Here is an 18,798-nt window from a genome sequence, read left to right on the forward strand (position 1 = left end):
GTTCATATATTGTTATTTATGTTTATCTATTTGTTTTCTATTATGATTTTATATATTCTTATTTATGTTTATATAATAAAATAAATAGTGATTTATAATTTATATATTTACAGAAAAAACAATCGGCTGATTTATTGATACCCAAGTTGGAACCACTCGAAGCTCGTCCGCTCGTCTCTGAAGCGAAAAATTCGCGTAAATCCTCTGACGCAGACAGCGACAACGTCTAACAGTAACGCGCTAACATTTAATACTCAATCACCGCGCGGAAACAATCAGACGGATTCGTTAAACAATAATAATAGCAGTAATAACAATAACATTACGAATGCCGCGGCCGGTACGGTCACGACGCCTCAAACGGCTCAAAATGCACCTAAGAACTCTCGGCGCAGGGCCCGGAGCGTGCCACAGCGCGTCGAATGACCCCGCGGAACAGTTAACGGAAATGTCTGTACGCGACTGAACTTATTCCGCTACGCCAGTGTGAGCGAGGGTATCTACCAGTGCACAGAATGTGCGAAGGAAAAACATTCAGAAGACATTCAAAAACAAATTACTCTTTCCAAAGGCACGCCTTCCTTTACCACGAAGGCACGCAGAGGAAAGTATTCCCATGCCCCGTATGTCAGAAAGAATCTCAAGGCCGGACAAAATGAAAACCATATGAAAACTACGCACGAGTGCTACATGCCCAAAGATTGCATGCCGATGGCATGTTTTACCAAGCGCAAATGGAAAAATATACACCAGAACGCGAAACTCGAACAGCCGCCAATGGTTACTGCGGCTGAAGTGGTGGAGCCCCAAAAATATTATGTTGCCCCCCACTATAGCTGCTTACAATAGATAACAGACCTTTCCAAGCATGAAAAGTAGATTTATGACACGGTAAATTCCAGTTGCTCGTGTGCGTCAACTTTATTTAGTCTTGTTATATATAGAAAATAAAAATAAAATTTTGTACATGATTTAATTGAACTTTTGAGTAGAGTATAAGCTATATTATTAGCTTACCATTATACATAATATGAATATTCAAAACTATGTGCAAAATGTGGTACTGAAAAGCAGCATGAGCTTTAAAACATTTCAGTATAAGCAGATTTATTATGTGTGGCATATTTGAACCGTGAAGCATTGCACATAATCTTTCTTTTTGAATCCTGAAAGTATTTCAAAACTTCGTAACTAATAATTATACGTAATAGAAAAAACTACTAAACACATGAACTTGTTAAATATTATATGAAACAAAGATATATTATCAAATAATTAAGATATTGTCTAGATTAATAATTTTATTGCAAATAGATAATCAAGCTATGATTTGATTATCTATGCAATAATTTTAAATTTTATCTTATTTTTATGTTATGTAAAGAAGTACATATATTTGACTCGATCATATATAAATGTTATATTTTAGATATATAGATTTATGTTTACACTTAAAAAACTATATAAAAGGGCTTTCTATTATTAGAGAGAGATTATTTAAAAATATAGTTGACAGAGAATATGAACAAACTTTATTTTGTGATTATATAAAATTATATATAATAAATCACATGGAAAATCAAAATTCCAAATTGTGTAATCGTTCAAAAAGATTTATAATTTAAATCATTTTGAGTTTCAAACCAAATTTAAGATAATTTTATGGTTTACTTACTGCAAAGCAGTAGTGAAGATTTAAAATTAACTAAATGAAGAGATGCAGGTCTTCCCCAAGAATAAATTAAATTAAAAATACCTTATCCAAGAAAGCCTTTAAAATCGTTGTATATATATAAATATAAATATATAATAACCAGTGCCTTAATTTAATATGTAATAAAGACCTGCTTTATTTTCATATATAAAACGCAATACATGCTACATACAAAACTTGTTAAATAGATAAAGATATATCTATAATGTATAGTTTATTTTAGATTAAGTGTGTTAATAATTTGTAATTAATATAATCTATAACAGAAATAATGCAGTGGTAGGCAAAAACGGGGATTATAAATAAAAAATGAAATATTGGAAAATTTAGAATATTTTTGCTTATATGAAATTTAGAATAATTTTTGCACAGTTGAATTGTAAACATTCACTTGATATAAAAAACCTTAGGGGTGATGGGAAAAATAATTGTCGTGCAAATTATTTTTGGGTCTTTTATGTTTACAAAAAGGATTTATCGTTTTAAGTTTAAATAATGACATCTTACAAATTAATCTAAACAAACATGTAACAATATTGCTTTAATTAAATAATTCGTATTGTTATATTGAATCCACAAATATGAATTGTTGATTATTAGCATCGTAATTTGTTGTAAATAACTTATGCAAAGCAGAGTTGATCTTATAAACATCTAATACTTATTTTATTATACATAGTGTGATACTTGTTTTTATTTTAAATACATTACAAACTAAATGTAGTTCATCTATGATTTACATGAAAAAAAATTAGTTATTATTTGTTAGTGTTAAGACATTTTACGCAATATGGTCAGTAATAAATGCGCACACTAAAAATTATTATTAATATTTTTATAGGAACGAAAGTCTATAATTCTATACACTACATCGCTTTTGTGCAATTGAAAATATATTTTTCATTATATGTATGAATTTTAGTATATCCAAAATTTTAAAATGGTTATAATGTTATAACAAGTGCAATTATTGTTAATAAATTGAGAAGAATATAGAGTCTTGTTTAAATATTTCAATAGCAAATGAGATATAGTTGATATTCATGTTAATTCTCCTAAAAAAAATGATTATTTATTTTCGTATGGATAAAGAGCATTATATACGCATATTTTGTATATATGAAATAACAAAATATATTTGTAAAGTGTGATTTCTATTTCAAATAAAAATATTCAACACTTTTTTAATATTCTTTATACCTTTATGTTAATTCGACATTTTTGACTATGCCAATATTGTAATATGAGAATTCTCATATGATTCCAATACTTTTGTTACAGAATTCCATTGGAATCGTGTTGGCATAACATTTATAGCAGAAAATTAATTGTAGAAAAATTCTGTATAATATTCTGTCAGAGTTTTGTTTGCAATAAATAATAAATAACAAATTTATTCATTATAGTATCTCAAATAATATAAAACTATTAATATAAAGAAATGCCGGTTTCAGATTTCTGCAAATTTTAATGACTTGTCATTTTTTAATCAGTCACTTGTATAAAAAAATGTGTCAGGAAAATTACGTAGGTCATCATCATAACATTTCTTTTTTTTGCAGATTTGCAAAGCTTGGAGAACGACCAAAATCACAGCAATAGAAAACGCGATCGAAACTTTACAAATCTGGTTCTGAAGACTGATCACGAACATGAAAAAGAACTCAATTACCCAACTTCGGATCAAAATGGAAATGACGCCAATTTTATTCCAGCAACCACCGTAATTCTGGACAGCGATCAGGGCTTGCATTTTTTGACTGACGAAAGAAATAGAATGCTCAACATTTCTCCGGTTACCCAAGATGAAGACTTATCCAATGATCGTAGAGAAGATGGTTGTTCGATGTTTGTGGCAAGAAGTAAGCATGAATTATTAGAATATATGATGAAGGAAGACGGTTCGGTCGTTTGCAAAATGTGTGGTGAAATTTTGGCTAGTAGGACCCATTGGTATCGACACAAGTACAAATTGCACGTGCCTAATACTGTCCAGCCAGCCGCCTTATTCAAATGTGAGAAGTGCTGCGTGTTTTTCAAATCACGGAAAGGTGAAGTAAAAATAATAAAAATTATAATAATGATAAAATTTGAAATTTAATCAAATATAATAGAATACTACTCAAATAACTAAATAGCATAAATAGATGTTATAAGTTTTATGTCTGCTGTGATTATGCAGGATAGTACATGAATACTAAAAATCTAGCTAATAATATTTCTAATTAGATTTTAAAAAATTCTAAAAATTGGGAACGATATCATAATAAATAACTTGTGTTTACTTGGATTGCAGCATTATTTTTTCAACAATATTTTTAATTTAGATAGTGTTTTATACGTTCTTTTGCAAATAAGTTGAATATTATAGTATTATTGATTATTTATTTATTTATTCATAAGCAAACCGTAATCAATAATAAAAAATATTATTTCAAGGCTTTGTACTTTGAAACATTAAAAACTTTATTTTTTTTTAGGTTACATTGGCCATCTCTCAAGCAGACACACAGCTGAAGATACAGAAGTCACAATTGAGGCAGAAAATGAAAAAAGTGATCATCTTGTTGAATTAAATTGATCACGAACTGTCGATACCCAAAAATGAACTTGTGAAACCGCAAAGGAAATCTAGTAGATTAATCAGGCAAGTTTATGGTAACATAGATAGTTAATAAATAATAAAATAGCTTAATTGCCTCTTTAAGACGATTATGTTAAGTACAATTACACATTGAAATGCATATCCCAAAATAAAATGCGATCCTAAAATAAAATAATTTTGTACCCTCCTTATTTGTGAAACCAATATTTAAAAAAATAAAATAGGAATAAATATAAAAGAAAATAACTAATTAAATAGATAAGTAATTACATTAAATATATCTGTATGTTGCATTATCAACCTAAATCATATGGTTATCATTATGATTAGTGCTCTTAAGGCAAATTGCTGAAACTTCTCTGATATTAGTAACGATTATCCTTTAGACTTTTGATTCAAAAATATTTTCTGTTATAATAATTTCGGTACTTTTATCATTAGTATTTATATATTGAAATAATTTTTATTTTTCCAGAGAATTATCTATAAACAAAGAAGAGCAGGAGACTGATTTCGAAAGAAAAAGCGGGAAAAAGAAGAAAAGCTGGTGGCTGATATCATTGACCGAGTCCGGCGCGAGTGTGAAGCACAAGGAAGCACGGTCGCCCGGAAAGGCTACAACCGGAGACAAACTGTTCACATGGGTTCCTCGTAAATATTCTTTTATTAGACATACTGGTAACTTTTATTGGTAATATATATATTTTTCATTTATAAATTATATTACTATTATTTATATAATTTATATAACAAATATTAAATTATATTTGAAATACTATCCAGTGCCAGAATTCGGAAAAATGATTTATTAACTCTTATCGGTCCCTAGCTTTTCAATATGTGATACCAGCTAGGTCATAGTTGGCCTCGGTAAATATTAGAAATCTCTTTTAATAAAAAACAAATGTATTAGATACTTTTTACATATATTACACTTATTTTTTAACCATTTTCAAAATTTTCCTAGTCATACCTCCCAGGTGACATACGACCGCAAATACAATTATTGGTGTCTCGTCTCAGGTGATAAGGGTTAATAATTTTTCTAGTAAATTTTATATTTGATCTATATTTATACATTTATTTAAAATACTTATTGATCCAGAATTTTTAATAAATATATGGCGTAAATATATTACTTTTAATTATTAAATTTGAATTCAATTAACGTAATTCAACATTTTTCTTGCCTTGTGTTCAAAAAAGTTTTTGTTTTTGTTAACGTATATTTACATACGGTACTAGCAAATTTAGACAAATGTATTTTTGTATCCCTAAATTTTAACTCTAAATATTCCTAATCAACTAATATTTTAGCATTTTAAACAATGAATAATAAGAGTAATATCTTAACTATTTGTATACAATTCAAATTCAATTAAAATTACAATAAGAAAAAAAGTAGAATAATCTATATTCTCATGTGTTCTGTGTTCATTTTAAATTTATTTATATTTGTACGGTTCGGTATAAATAACAATATTGTAATTTCAGTACGTTTATATGTAAATGTATGTATGTATATGCATGCTTTGAAAATTTTGTGCCAAAATATCGAAAATTTTCTATATAATAATTCATAAATACAATATGTTAATAATATATCGTTGGCAAAATAACATAGATATATCAATCTTCAAAAATATGACATATATTTTTGTAAGACCGTAATAAATAAAATCTTAATTCTTTGCAAGTTGAGATATATACATAACATAAATTTCTTGTGAATGATTTTGAGTAATGAATAGATACGAATACGAATAGGTAAATAATATCATTAGTTTAATTTAAATTTACAGTTACATTTCATTTATTAAATTAGTATCTGGTCATTGCCATTTTTCTACAGACGAAGTCTTCCTTAATGCATGACCTATGTAATATTGTATAGGAATGTAAAACTGAAAATAAATATTTTTAAATTCAAAAAATTAAACCCATTTTGCCCTCAAATACTTCTAGACAATTGATATAAATTAAATTAATGTGAAATTTTAAAATTAATATAAATAATGTGGCAACACATAGAAATACTAGATAATTCAATGATTTTTTATGAAGAATAATCATTAGTTAATTAACTAATTGGTGGTAACGTTAAATTGCTCAGTATTATATATTAAGTAACTATAAGACTTTGTCCGACTTGATACAAATTAAAGTTAATCTTAAAAAGTGATATTTAAATTTAATTTAGTTTTAATATCGCAATAAAAGACTCTTATATATGTCTCTTATTTGAATAAGATACTTATTAATTAAATATTAAATTCAGATCAATGTAAATATATTACTTATACCATGTTTTTTATTCATTTTTGTTTAATCATTATTAAAGAAATTATATATAATGGTTCTTAGATCAGGTGGTGCAACATGCCTATTTTTGCGCAAATTTTGATTTTTTGGGTAACAATTTTAGATTTCTTTAAATTGTTATAATTAACAATAAATTTGGTTAATGTGTAAATAATAAAAATAGTAAAATTAATTCTAGATTCAATTTATATACTGATGCAGCACAAAATTTATAATATTTATATAGATTTTTTTATAGCACTTTCATCTTTTTAATGATCTGCGATTAATATGTATTTAAATTATGTTAATTATAATACTTATAATAATTTTCATATTAGAGATAACTTTTATTCATGCAACAAACATGCGATAATGAAATTTCTTTTTACTGAATACCATAGGACATTTCTACAGATATATTAATAGCAATATGTACATTTTTATATGCCTAATTTTATTTCTTAGCGATTATTATAATATACGAGATTTGAAAATCGTTAAAACACACATAAATTATTACAGTATTGAAAAAAACATTTGTCGGGTGAATTTGCATACGAAATTTAGGTGGCTGCTTTGCTGGATTAGGAGTAAATTTTGATCGTTTTTCTATGCATTTAGATATATTATTACATTAGTTATTATGTTAGAAATTTCACCAGAATTATTTTGCAATCACATATCACAATCAGATACAAAACATTCCATCGATTGTTTTTTTTTTAATATGGATTAAAAATGTGGTCTCTCACCGATTCGAAGCCTCTTGAGAAATTTCAGAAGTAAGTCATGGTCATGATATAACACTTAAGTATTTTCGCGGGTCATTCCATATTATGTCATACGTAAATAAACATTTACTGAATATATATAATATTCACTGAAATGATAATTAATAATAAATACAATCAAGGGGGGTACGCGGTAAAAAATTGCAAATTAGTTTTGTTTGGTCATTGAAAATATAAAGTAAACTTTTTGTACCTATCGTTATACGATATGAAAATTAGCAATTAAAAAAAAATCAAATGATATAATTTCTACAAATATTTACATTTTTGTACTTTCTTCTTGTAGTCTTGGAAATAATATAACTGAATGCCTTTAGGAGGAATACAAGTAATCAATTTAGAAAGGGATTTGCCCATGAACTTTCTGGTTAAGTATCTCCTAAACTTTCTCAATATCTTGCGTCCACTTGTCTTAATGCAATCTTGATTAGAGAATTATTATATATCAATTATGTTGCCGCAGTACGTGTACGAAATCGAAAGTGGCTTGTTGATTCACACACGCAAAACGTGTTTTAGTGAATTGATGTATTTTTATAAACACAAAAGAGGCGCCAGATCTGTACGTGCTCTGGAAGTTCTTTAGAGACACTATTAACAGCAAAATTTCTCTTTCTTCCCAAATGGGTTGTAAATGCATTTTGTTGGTATGCCAAATTTGAAGATGTTATGGTAATTTAAACCACTTAGCTTAACCTCACCAGAGTAAGTGCCATATCTAGGTGGCGCCTATTAATCACTTGATCGATTTTTTAGGGATTTTGGGACTCCCCTATTCCTTGGTAATATGTCGTAATATTTAACACTAACCCCCTCTTTCACCAAACATCACGTGTATTTTTAGTTATGCAAAATTTTTCGACTTCACGAAAAAATCATATTTTTATTTTTTTGAAAATTTAGGCAAAAAATAAATACACGGATACTAGGCTCTTTTCTCCCCCACATGATATTTTGTGCTTTTTTTGTAAAACCCCATTGATTAATGGGCATTGATTAATAAGAATAAATTTGAAGTTGGCCCACCCTTATGAATTTTATGCTGGAACCAGGTCTTCCAAAGCTCAACCCTTACTGGTTCCGATGGCACCAACAAAGTCAAATTACGAATGGATCCAACGTTTCTATTAGTTCCAGAAATATTTCAGGACCTTGGTATCAGGTTGTCCGGGGAAATTCTGAATGGAATTTATGACTCTGATCACTAACCATGAGTAAGACGTTTTATTATAGTGTTTTATGATGACCTAAATTAAGTTAGTTTAAACTAAATCATTCTCTCTTTTAAGACAAATTTAGAATAGATAAAAACACATGCTGTTTTTTAATTTTTTTTTAAAAATGTTTATTTCTTGAATTTCTCGAAGTTTGAATGAGCAACAATATTAAAAGCAGGTATTGTATCTTCGTATTGTGATTTGCCATTTAAATAGTTGTTTAAGTTAACAAAGATATGAGCAGAAAAAATGCATCTGAAATTGCTCAATGCGTACACGTTATGATTTGTTGGAATTCTCTTCTGTCGAAACATTAGATATTAAATAATTCTCATTTCTAAAAGTTAGATCATACGCGAAGATTGAACTCATTTAGCAATATATGAATAAACCATATTACGAGTTTTCATTGAAGGCAATAACCGTAACTGGAGTCGATATAATAGAATCTATTCATATATATGAATATATATATATATATATATATATATATATAAATTAATTACTGGATAATAAATTCAATCACATGTTTTTCTTGTTATATTGTTTTCCTTGGTCAATAAGTACATTTTCTATCATGACTCTTGCAGCATATTGTTAAATGACCTGAATAACAATCTTTGTCTATTTATGTAATTGCATATAACAATCTCTAGAAACGTTTTATTTTTGCAATTATATAATTTTTTTTATTATATTTACAACTATTTTAAAAAACAACAAATATAACATTGTAGGAATAAAAGTAACTTTAAAAATACAAATAAGAAATATTTAAGATTGATAGCTAATAATTGTAGAATAAACTTCCTTATTTTAATCTGGCCGTGGTAGTATTCTGGCTGAGGAGGCGTCCATTAATCAAGCGATCGATTTTTTAAGGATTTTTTAGACCCCCCTTTTCCCTTGGCGACACGTGGTTATATTCAAAATTATCCCCCATTCCCGCATCAACTATTTTTTTTGAATTTTTTTTAAATATGGGGGATTTTTTAAAAAAAATCAGATAAATAAATACAATAAGAAGGGGTAATATCTTACCACTCCTTTTCTCATATAACATTTTCTCATTTTTTTTCAAATTCCCCCTCCCCTCACGTGATTAATGGACGCCTCCTAAGTAGGTTTTCAGGCAAAAGAATTACCAGGTGATCTTTGCGGCTGCTTTTGTACTTGTCTAATACTAGATACTGTATTGTAGTCTATTTTGGACTTTTATCAAGGAGTAAATTTTTTAACTGTAGCCAATTTTACAATATTGTAGTTTAATTTCAAAACTTTTCAGAAGCAGCCTTGGTTTCCAAACAATAACTTATATTTGTACATCCTGTAATCAGTCAATTTTTTTTTATTATATATAGTTGTATATCTCAATTAACTTTTACAACAAGAGATTAACCAATTTATTACGGGGAATGTTATAGTAACTTTCTTCGGTAATCATATGTGATATCACCATCACCGTGGCCTTCGAAGATCTCCACAATCCATCGGAAGCCACTCTAGTCGGCACACGCGCTCATAATTCGCGTAAACTCTCACAGGCAAAGATTGATTTTCTTCCAGTTGGAATATTAATGTGAACGAAGAGAAATTAAATCAAGAAGAATGCATTTGGATATAGAGGTTTTGAAATTGAGTATTCAACAAACATCAGGACATTTAGTTGAGTTTGTAGTCGAGACAAATTGAAAATGCGTGGAAGCAAAATTGAACGATGCTGTTATATTGCAATTGTTTTGTGTGCTGTGCAGGTTGTTGGTGATAGTGATAGTGAACTAGCTGCAATTGGTGAGTTTATTTATTTGTTTTTTATTATAAGGTATTTTTGATATGATATAAACAAATATCTAATATAAAAAAGTTTTACTAAAGTTAATTGCTTTCAGTGAATAAATAAATTTTGGTTTGGTTTGACCAACATAAAAAGCATACTTTTCATGTTGGTCATTATTTGTGTTTTTTGCATTATATTTTGTAAACGCGAGCAATTCATTTTCTAGCATTTTTCTCATAGCATGAATTAGTGTTTTACTCTCAAAATATAAGATACAATTCTTTTAAAATACATAATTGTATTAAAGCACAATTAATTAAAAGTGTACAGATTACACAAATTTTAATAAACAGATAAAGCGAACCAATTGATCAATAAAATAATCATTCCAATGCAATATAATTTTTTTACTACCTACTGCTATTATTGTGCAATTAATTTTTATAAGTATTTAACAAAAGTCCAAATTTAGAGTTTGCCTATTAAAATTGAATTTAATCTATTATTTTACTATCTGTAAGTATTATCTCTTCATTTTATGCAAGTAATTTCTAAATGTTGAAACATTCAGCTTTCTGCAACGTTACTTATTTTATGGTACACTGAGTTGCACAATGGACATCTATAATACCTATAACATTTTACGACACTGACTTGTATTCATATATTCTTGTAAATAATACCGAATACTTATATAAATACATTTTATGCATTATTATACATATTTTGTGTGTAACATATAACGTTTTAGATACATATATTAAGGAATTATTAGCTTTATCTAATCAAACCACATGCACCTTATCAAATGAAGCAAATAATACTTTAAAATAAGTAAATAAATATTTTTTTCTATCTGGTTTCCTTTTCCTTAATTCATTCATAGTAAATATCAGTTGGAAATCAGCTGATTTTTTTGACGATTTTGATAAAATTTTGTATGATGACAAGGTTCATGGTCTTAACGAAACTTCTAAAATGTTATATTAAAACTCACCAAAGTTTGAAATAGTGGATCGTGTCAAAATTTCAAAATCCTACCGTCGCAATTTTAAAAGATGTTTACATCGTTAAACTAAATCCTTTTTCAAATAGAACTTTTTGATTATAATAAGTAATGTAAAAATTCTATTAAATTTTCTAAATTTTCTGCGTTGACAAGAATATTTATCAATTGATATACCGCAATTCAGGAGTACTTTATTATGAACCTAAATAAATGATTTCCTCTGACAGTTGATTAAAAATGATCAAGTATGCCTTCATTATAATAATAATATGTCACATTCACGAAACATACGAAACTTCAAATCCAAAATCGTATAACCACAGGATAGTCGGCGGAGAAATAACATCAATCGAAAAATATCCGTATATTGTTTCTCTCCAAAAATCTGGTTATCATTTTTGCGGTGGATCAATTGTGAACCATCGATGGATTTTGACGGCCGCACATTGTGTTCAACCTTTAACTTTTCTCTGGATGTGTTCATTTAAGATAATCGCAGGAGTCAGTAACTGCCAAAAGTATAAAAATAGTAAAGAAGTTCAGATACTAAAAAGTAAGAATTGTTATATTCACCCTAACTATCAAAGTTTGTCAAATAAATTGACAAATGATTTAGCGTTAGTTTCAACGAAAGAATCGCTCTATTTCAACCATGTAGTCCAGCCAGCAAAGTTGGCACATAGTAGTAACTCATCTCTGGATATTGGCGAATTATTTGACGAATGTACAGCTATTGGATGGGGTCAAATCTGGGTGGATTCAGAACATGAATCGAATATTCGTCAACATAATCCATTACGATCTGTGCAACTAGAAGTACTTTCTCATGAAGACTGTAGACAAAAATGGTTTGATATTGGAATAAGCAAATCAGATATATGCTTGGCTGCCAGCAAAAACCATACCATCTACTACGGTGATTCCGGGAGTCCTTTACTTTGTAACGATGAGCAATATGGAATTGCATCTTATCTTTTAAGAGAAAAACTTGAACTTCGTAATGTAGTTTATATGCGTGTAGATAAATATAAATATTGGATTATTCATACCATGAAATCAAATGCTACAACATGCAATGAGAAAGCATACTGCCATTTGTTGTTCGTACTGTATTTTTTACATTTTTTATTATTTACTTAAATAAACTTTCTGGGATAAAGTGAATTTTGAATAATATGTGTTTTTTTCATATTCATAAGCTTATAGCTTAGGTTTCTTCATTGTGCTCCATATTAGGAATATAAATATATAAATTATATTATGTAATACTGCATAATTTTTTTAAAAATATATTTTATTCAATGCTGAATGCGACCATATATGTATAGATTTCGACGATATATAATTCCATCGTCTTATAATCAACTTCCCGAAGGAAAAGTTTGTTTTTACCAGAAAATCAGTTTTATATCATATTTTTTATTTACACATCATTACAACAGTTAATATTTTTTTCTAAATTTTTTTTTTAATTTAATAAGTAATGAATATAAATTTTAAATATAATAAAAATACTTTCATAAATTTTCTGCGTTGACAAGAATATTCATCACTTGATATATTGCAATTTATGAACTATTAATTTATTTTTTAAGTGCAAAATTCTTTGTCAACGTTTTGCCATTTTGCAAAAATCCTAAACACATAGATGAATAAGCATAAACCTATTTTTGTAAAAATTTGACCTACCTGAACCTATTTTTAAAAATTCAAGGAATATCAGTTGGGAATTGTGCTGATTAGTTTTTGATAGATATTGGTCGGGTGATTTCTTAGTAATTAAATATCGAAAAATTGGTTCTTGCAATGTAAGTAAGTAATAAACGAACATTGTAAATATTATAGGCACACTAAATATGGTTTAGGTATGAATAGGCTACGCTTGTAGGACATATGAATTCTATGTGAATTATTTTCTGTGTCTACTGATCATAGTTGACGTCCACACTTAAATAAAAAATATTTTTTGAACACAAAGTAGAATAAATGTTTGATAAATTAAATTAAATTAACAAAATAAATGATGGTATAAGTTTGTTTGAAAGATATCGATTGAGTATCAAATTAGGCTTATTTATGAAAATTCAATAAAGTTTGGAATATAGGGTTGCGTTCTTATAATATATACCATCCATTGTTAGTATATTATATTATACCATGCATGTCCTGATCTCGTGCTCGTTTTTTGTTAAATAATTTGTAAAATTTGATTTGTTTGACAGCATGTTTGATAAATTTATACCTAATTGAATCATCTTGAATAGTTTTTAATAAGGGCTTACAGAAGCTCGATTTATCTATAAATCTCTTAAATTAATGCATTGATTTCTTATTGATTATATTGGTTATTTACACATATAGAGTAGGTCATACAAAATGCCATTGATACTCGGATGTGGATGTGGATTTCTGAGGAATCCAGAGTATACTTTTTCAAATTTTCCATTTTATCACGAGTTTTATTCGAGATAAAAATGAAATGAGATTCTCCAACGGTAAAAGCAAATGAAATGTACAGTCTTTTTTCCGTTTTATGTGCGCATCTAATCATGACGCTCATTCCATACTGTGCAACTTTCTTTGATTACACAGTCAAAGTTACTTAACGTCGAATGGCTGCATTTATTACAAATATCAAAACGAATCATCAACTTTTACTTCTAAAAAACGATACGAAACTTCGTTTCATAGAACTTCAAATTTAGTCTAACTCTACGCAGAAAAACTTGTTAAAGATTCTCGTAACTTGAATCTTATGTAAACGTAAATGAAATCGATTGTGAGTACGCACGGGTTTTTTTGAAATATTACATATATTCGTATTAAATAACATAATTTGTGGTAATGGTTTCTTGGATAATTATTTAACTTATTAGCCCATATCGTGGTCATAACCGACATTAGTTATTTAACTGGGATGTATTTTGAAATCTTATTTTATCCACTATAAGTTTTTGCAAGAGATGAATTGGTTGCAGATCTTATATGCCAACAATAGTGAAATAGAAAATTTTAAATTATTTTATTCGAAGTAAATAGCAAACTTTACTATTGCCAGGCAAGATAGAAAAAACAAATTAGAAAATTTAGAAATTTAGAAAATTAGGAAATCTTGCCAGCTATTTTTTCTAACTATATTTATTTCCTCTTTTAGCCAAATTCTTTGAAGAATGTGATATCAACACACCAAAATTCGATAGCTGTCTTACAAAAAGTTTTAATGATTTGAGGCCGCTTTTTAAAACAGGTAAGAGTAAAAGTGAATATCTTTCTAATGTTATCATATATAATCATTATTAATCTGCAATGAAAGTGATAGCTTTGGAGATGATCATGGGCGTTATTAAATGGATATATCATAAATTATTTTTATATATATAAAATTACTTGTTTGGTTGATAGAAACATGCAAACTTTCACATTTATTTCGATTAATTTTGAGACATAAATCAAATACATTATGATATGATATAAGAATTTTTGTTTTGCATATATATTTTTAATGGATTTGTTTGAAGATGTGGAATTTAGACATTTTTTGTCAGCACGTGTATAAAAATTAATCATTGTTGTCGCAAAATAGTGAAGAGGATAATACTTTACCTCGAGATTTTTCCTTTTTTATCAAAAATAACTGTGTATATAAATTATAAATCATAATTTCTTCACATTTACCATGTATCATAAAACCCAAATATTTGTTTAACTTTTCATATAAAATGAATTTTATTTTAGATCATTAATATTAATTTTATAATTGATTTATTAATAAATAGAAATTAATCTGATTTTCTTGTTTTTGAGTAATTTATTGATTTTTTTCCAATTAGGTTTGCCCAGTTTAGGGGTAGCGCCCTTCGACCCTCATCGTAGTCCCTATATAGAACAAAGGCGAGGTGGAAGTTTGCTAAATTATAAACTTGTCCTGACCAACGTCAGTGAGTACGGTTGGACACAATCTGAAGTCACGAAGACCCGGTAATTTGAAATTACTCAAAATTTCAAAATGATAAAAATTATAAAAAATATAATTGTGTTAATCTCACAAGAATATTTACTTTTATTCTATAATGATCTTAACGAACATTCCAAAGCAAAATATTTTTTACAACCACCGTCTCATAAAGGCTTTTATATAATATATTTCTGTTCATAAATATCATGAAATTTATTTCACAAGTAATTTCTTATTTACTTAATTTATCTATTATCCTTTCTGTTCTAACAGGAGGGATAGAACAACATATTTTTTGAAAATATTTTATTACTGTAGTCTGTGCATCACTTTAGCAATGTTTTATTTATTTTATTATTGCTTGTCCTAACTATATTTTCTTCTACTATTATTATTCTACTATATTTACTATTTTCACTAAATTGAACTATATTTACTATTTTCACTATTTTTATTAATTTAAAATGTTTCTGTGTTTCAGATTAGATAAAAAACGCAATAGGATAGTTTATTCTCAGTATTTTCCAGAAAAATCATTAGATGGTAACTACGAATTCAATGGAATTTTCTTAGGAAACAATATAATCTCAAAGGGAGTATGGAATTTAACACTCTACGATTATAGGTAAATTCGTAATGTTGCTAATATTCATATAAAATTTTAATTAACCAATTAAATTCTTCAATCAATAAGTAATAAAACCTATATTAATGATCAATCCTTAGTAAAGCTTGATAAAAAGTTGTGTCTTTGAAATCTGTTTTGTTGCATGTTGTTGTTTATTGTTGTCTAATATTTTATTATTCACAACACATGGTAAATATATTTTGTATTTATTTATTATACTACAATTCCTATTCTTATTCTACAGTTCTTATTTTGTACAAATTTTAATAAATTTTTCATAGCCAAACCACAACAGTTACTAGAGTAGGCAAATCAGGAGGACGTCTTAAAGTTCGTGTTGAAATTGATCGAATTGGAGACATGCAATTGCACATAAGTAATCTTCTCCAAGGCAAAAAAGTTTTAGGTAATAAATGTAATTTTACATAATTTGCACCCAAATTATCTTAAACTATTTTTGTTAACAATTGCATTTTGTGATATGATTTTATATTTATGTATATTTTAATTTTTAAAGAGGGTTTCCTGGATTCTATAATAAATTCAGCCTGGCAACCAGGATTTGCTGTCATCAAGCCTCTCATCAACGACCTAGTCAGCACTGCTTTCACAGATATATTTAATGATTCATTTAGGCATTTTCCTTTGGAGGAAGTTATAAGATGAATGAGAATTTGAAATAGTTTTTAAGATCAAGGACTAAATTATAAGAAAATTTAGATGTATTTATACAAAATTCAAAATTGTATAAATGAGCAAATATTTTGGTAGTGGATGCGTAATTAGTTTTTAAGTTTTAATATTATGCCATTATCTTGCAATTTGTAAATATTGTTTATTTATTTGTACAAGTGTGAAGAAACTTATTTTTTGAATACATGTTTTGTAATAAAATGATAAAAAATACTGTTTTGTTTTTCATAATTTATAATTTGCAGGTTTGAAGGAGCTTCTTCTGCTACTAGTGAGGTATTAGTAATAAATCGATATAATTTGTATATAGAAGACTCCATATTATCATATATTTGTAATTATATTCTTACCAATTATTTATTAAAAGTTTTATAATGTGATGAATTTGAATAGTTTGACGATACCACAGCAATGATATTCCCGCCAATATTTGTAAAACGCGCCATTCAACCAAGTTCATACCAACTCTATAATGATTTTATTCCAAAATTTTAAACTCAATTTAAAGAATATATAGTATTAGAATATACTTTTAAAAACACTTGTAAACAATTGTGAATACAATAAATTATTTTTTAATAACTAATAATTAACATTTACTGTATTTTTAGGTTTACTTTTTTCACTTTCTGATATTGCTTAACCTGTTGTTTACATCCATCATAATGGAATGAAGTTGCGCACAAGCTGGCTGTCACTTTAGAAGTCGTGCACGCTGGAATTCTATTTTGACAAGAGAAAATGGCATGTACTATTAATGAGCCCCCACAAGCCCCAGTGAAATATGAATGTAAGTGCAATTTTGGGATACATTATCTGATATTAATTTAACTTTAAATTCACATCACTCTTATATTATTTAAGGCCATGTGTACTTTTGAAGGTTATATTCTTCTGATTTTATTTCACAGATTTGGACCACACAGCTGATGTGCAGTAAGAATTTTGTTTATAATTTTTTATTTGAATCTCTTACAAGTTGATTTAAAACAATATTTTTCTTATTAGATTGCACGCATGGGGTGATTCTTTGAAAGAGGCCTTCGAACAATGTGGTATTTCTATGTTTGGTTATATGACATCAGATGAGTTAAAATCTGTTGAAATAACTCAATGTCATGAAATAGAAGCTCATGGAGATGATTTGGAAGGATTTATATCATTTCTTGATGAATTGTTATTTTTGTTTAGCGCTGAGCCATATTTAATATGCAGTAGGTTAGAGATTTATGAATTCGATGAAGATGATTTTACAATTAAATGTAGATGTTATGGAGAAGAATTTACGATTGGAAAGCATCCACAGGGGACGGAGGTTAAAGCAATTACATACTCGGCTATGCAGATTATTAATGATCCTGAGCATAATCGATATGAATTGTTCGTTATCATTGATATATAGTATTAAGACATCATATATTTTATCAATCTGATTATGAATGACAATCTGATCATGCACATGGTAAAGCAATTTGAAATTTATTTAATTGTTTGAGATTTGTTTATTAAGAGTTTGCAAATTGTATTTGAATGTGTAGTAGAAATGTCATGTTGTGTATGATTGATTGGTTTATGAATTTTAAGACAAATTGTAAATAATATTTTATTAATATTGAAAATGTATTTTTTAAATAAATAAGCACAATGGTATTAAATTTTTGTATTTAGTTTCCAAATGAAAAAAAAATGAAACCAGTTCCATCTTACATAGGAACTAGTTTGTCAGTAATTCTATTGTCTAGCAAATCATGGTTTTCTTCCATATGAAAAATTTTCCTAGGTTTGCGATTTGCGGGGTTGCCGATGACGCGGCTTGGGGTTGGTTCGAAACGTGTCGGTGCGCATGCGCAACGAGTTCGCGCCACCTTTTGCGTCGCCTTGCCAGATGTTCTGAGCATTGTACAAAAGAGAGGGCAAACGAAACTAAAAGCGGTTACAGTGAATTACAAGTTTATTTATTAAAATTTTCCAATAATTGCAATAAATCATGAATGGGGTGAAAATGTAATCGGCAATAAAGTGTATGTTAAATTTAGCGGGCGTTTTGCCTGTCACTTTTCCACCATTGTGCAAGTTTTCTTTGAGCGGTAGGCGTCGTAGCATTA

At 27.9% G+C, this 18,798-nt stretch overlaps 3 protein-coding genes across 3 annotated transcripts; all 3 read left to right on the forward strand.

Annotated features, from left to right (window-relative positions):
* The first annotated feature begins 11,654 nt into the window (after positions 1 to 11,654).
* Positions 11,655 to 12,557, forward strand: LOC113370233 (chymotrypsin-1-like). Its single transcript, XM_026610904.1, has one exon. It carries the CDS (start codon positions 11,655 to 11,657, stop codon positions 12,555 to 12,557), a length of 903 nt encoding a protein of 300 aa, XP_026466689.1.
* A 1,339-nt stretch (positions 12,558 to 13,896) lies between these two features.
* On the forward strand, positions 13,897 to 16,666 carry LOC113370234. The gene is made up of 6 exons (XM_026610905.1): positions 13,897 to 13,912; positions 14,572 to 14,664; positions 15,248 to 15,395; positions 15,854 to 15,997; positions 16,282 to 16,406; positions 16,518 to 16,666. Exons 1-6 carry the CDS (start codon positions 13,897 to 13,899, stop codon positions 16,664 to 16,666), a joined length of 675 nt encoding a protein of 224 aa, XP_026466690.1.
* Positions 16,667 to 17,386: 720 nt separating this feature from the next.
* LOC113370638 (protein archease-like) lies at positions 17,387 to 18,096 on the forward strand. Its single transcript, XM_026611329.1, has 3 exons — positions 17,387 to 17,483; positions 17,605 to 17,629; positions 17,702 to 18,096. Exons 1-3 carry the CDS (start codon positions 17,435 to 17,437, stop codon positions 18,093 to 18,095), a joined length of 468 nt encoding a protein of 155 aa, XP_026467114.1. The 5' UTR covers positions 17,387 to 17,434; the 3' UTR covers position 18,096.
* Positions 18,097 to 18,798: the final 702 nt, after the last annotated feature.

Source organism: Ctenocephalides felis, unplaced genomic scaffold, assembly GCF_003426905.1.
Source record: "Ctenocephalides felis isolate EL2017-DRISC unplaced genomic scaffold, ASM342690v1 CF-g0.4_SCAFFOLD_01492, whole genome shotgun sequence".
Taxonomy (NCBI): Eukaryota; Metazoa; Arthropoda; class Insecta; order Siphonaptera; family Pulicidae; genus Ctenocephalides; species Ctenocephalides felis.

Excerpts from the sequence above, each read along its gene's own strand:
- LOC113370234 (XM_026610905.1), top strand. Across the intron at positions 15,998-16,281 it reads TTAACACTCTACGATTATAG|CCAAACCACAACAGTTACTA; the intron begins GTAAATTCGTAA and ends AATTTTTCATAG. Across the intron at positions 16,407-16,517 it reads CCAAGGCAAAAAAGTTTTAG|AGGGTTTCCTGGATTCTATA; the intron begins GTAATAAATGTA and ends TAATTTTTAAAG.
- LOC113370233 (XM_026610904.1), top strand. The coding sequence starts at position 11,655 with ATGATCAAGTATGCCTTCATTATAATAATAATATGTCACATTCACGAA.
- LOC113370638 (XM_026611329.1), top strand. The coding sequence starts at position 17,435 with ATGGCATGTACTATTAATGAGCCCCCACAAGCCCCAGTGAAATATGAA. Across the intron at positions 17,484-17,604 it reads AGCCCCAGTGAAATATGAAT|ATTTGGACCACACAGCTGAT; the intron begins GTAAGTGCAATT and ends TTTATTTCACAG. Across the intron at positions 17,630-17,701 it reads GACCACACAGCTGATGTGCA|ATTGCACGCATGGGGTGATT; the intron begins GTAAGAATTTTG and ends TTTTCTTATTAG.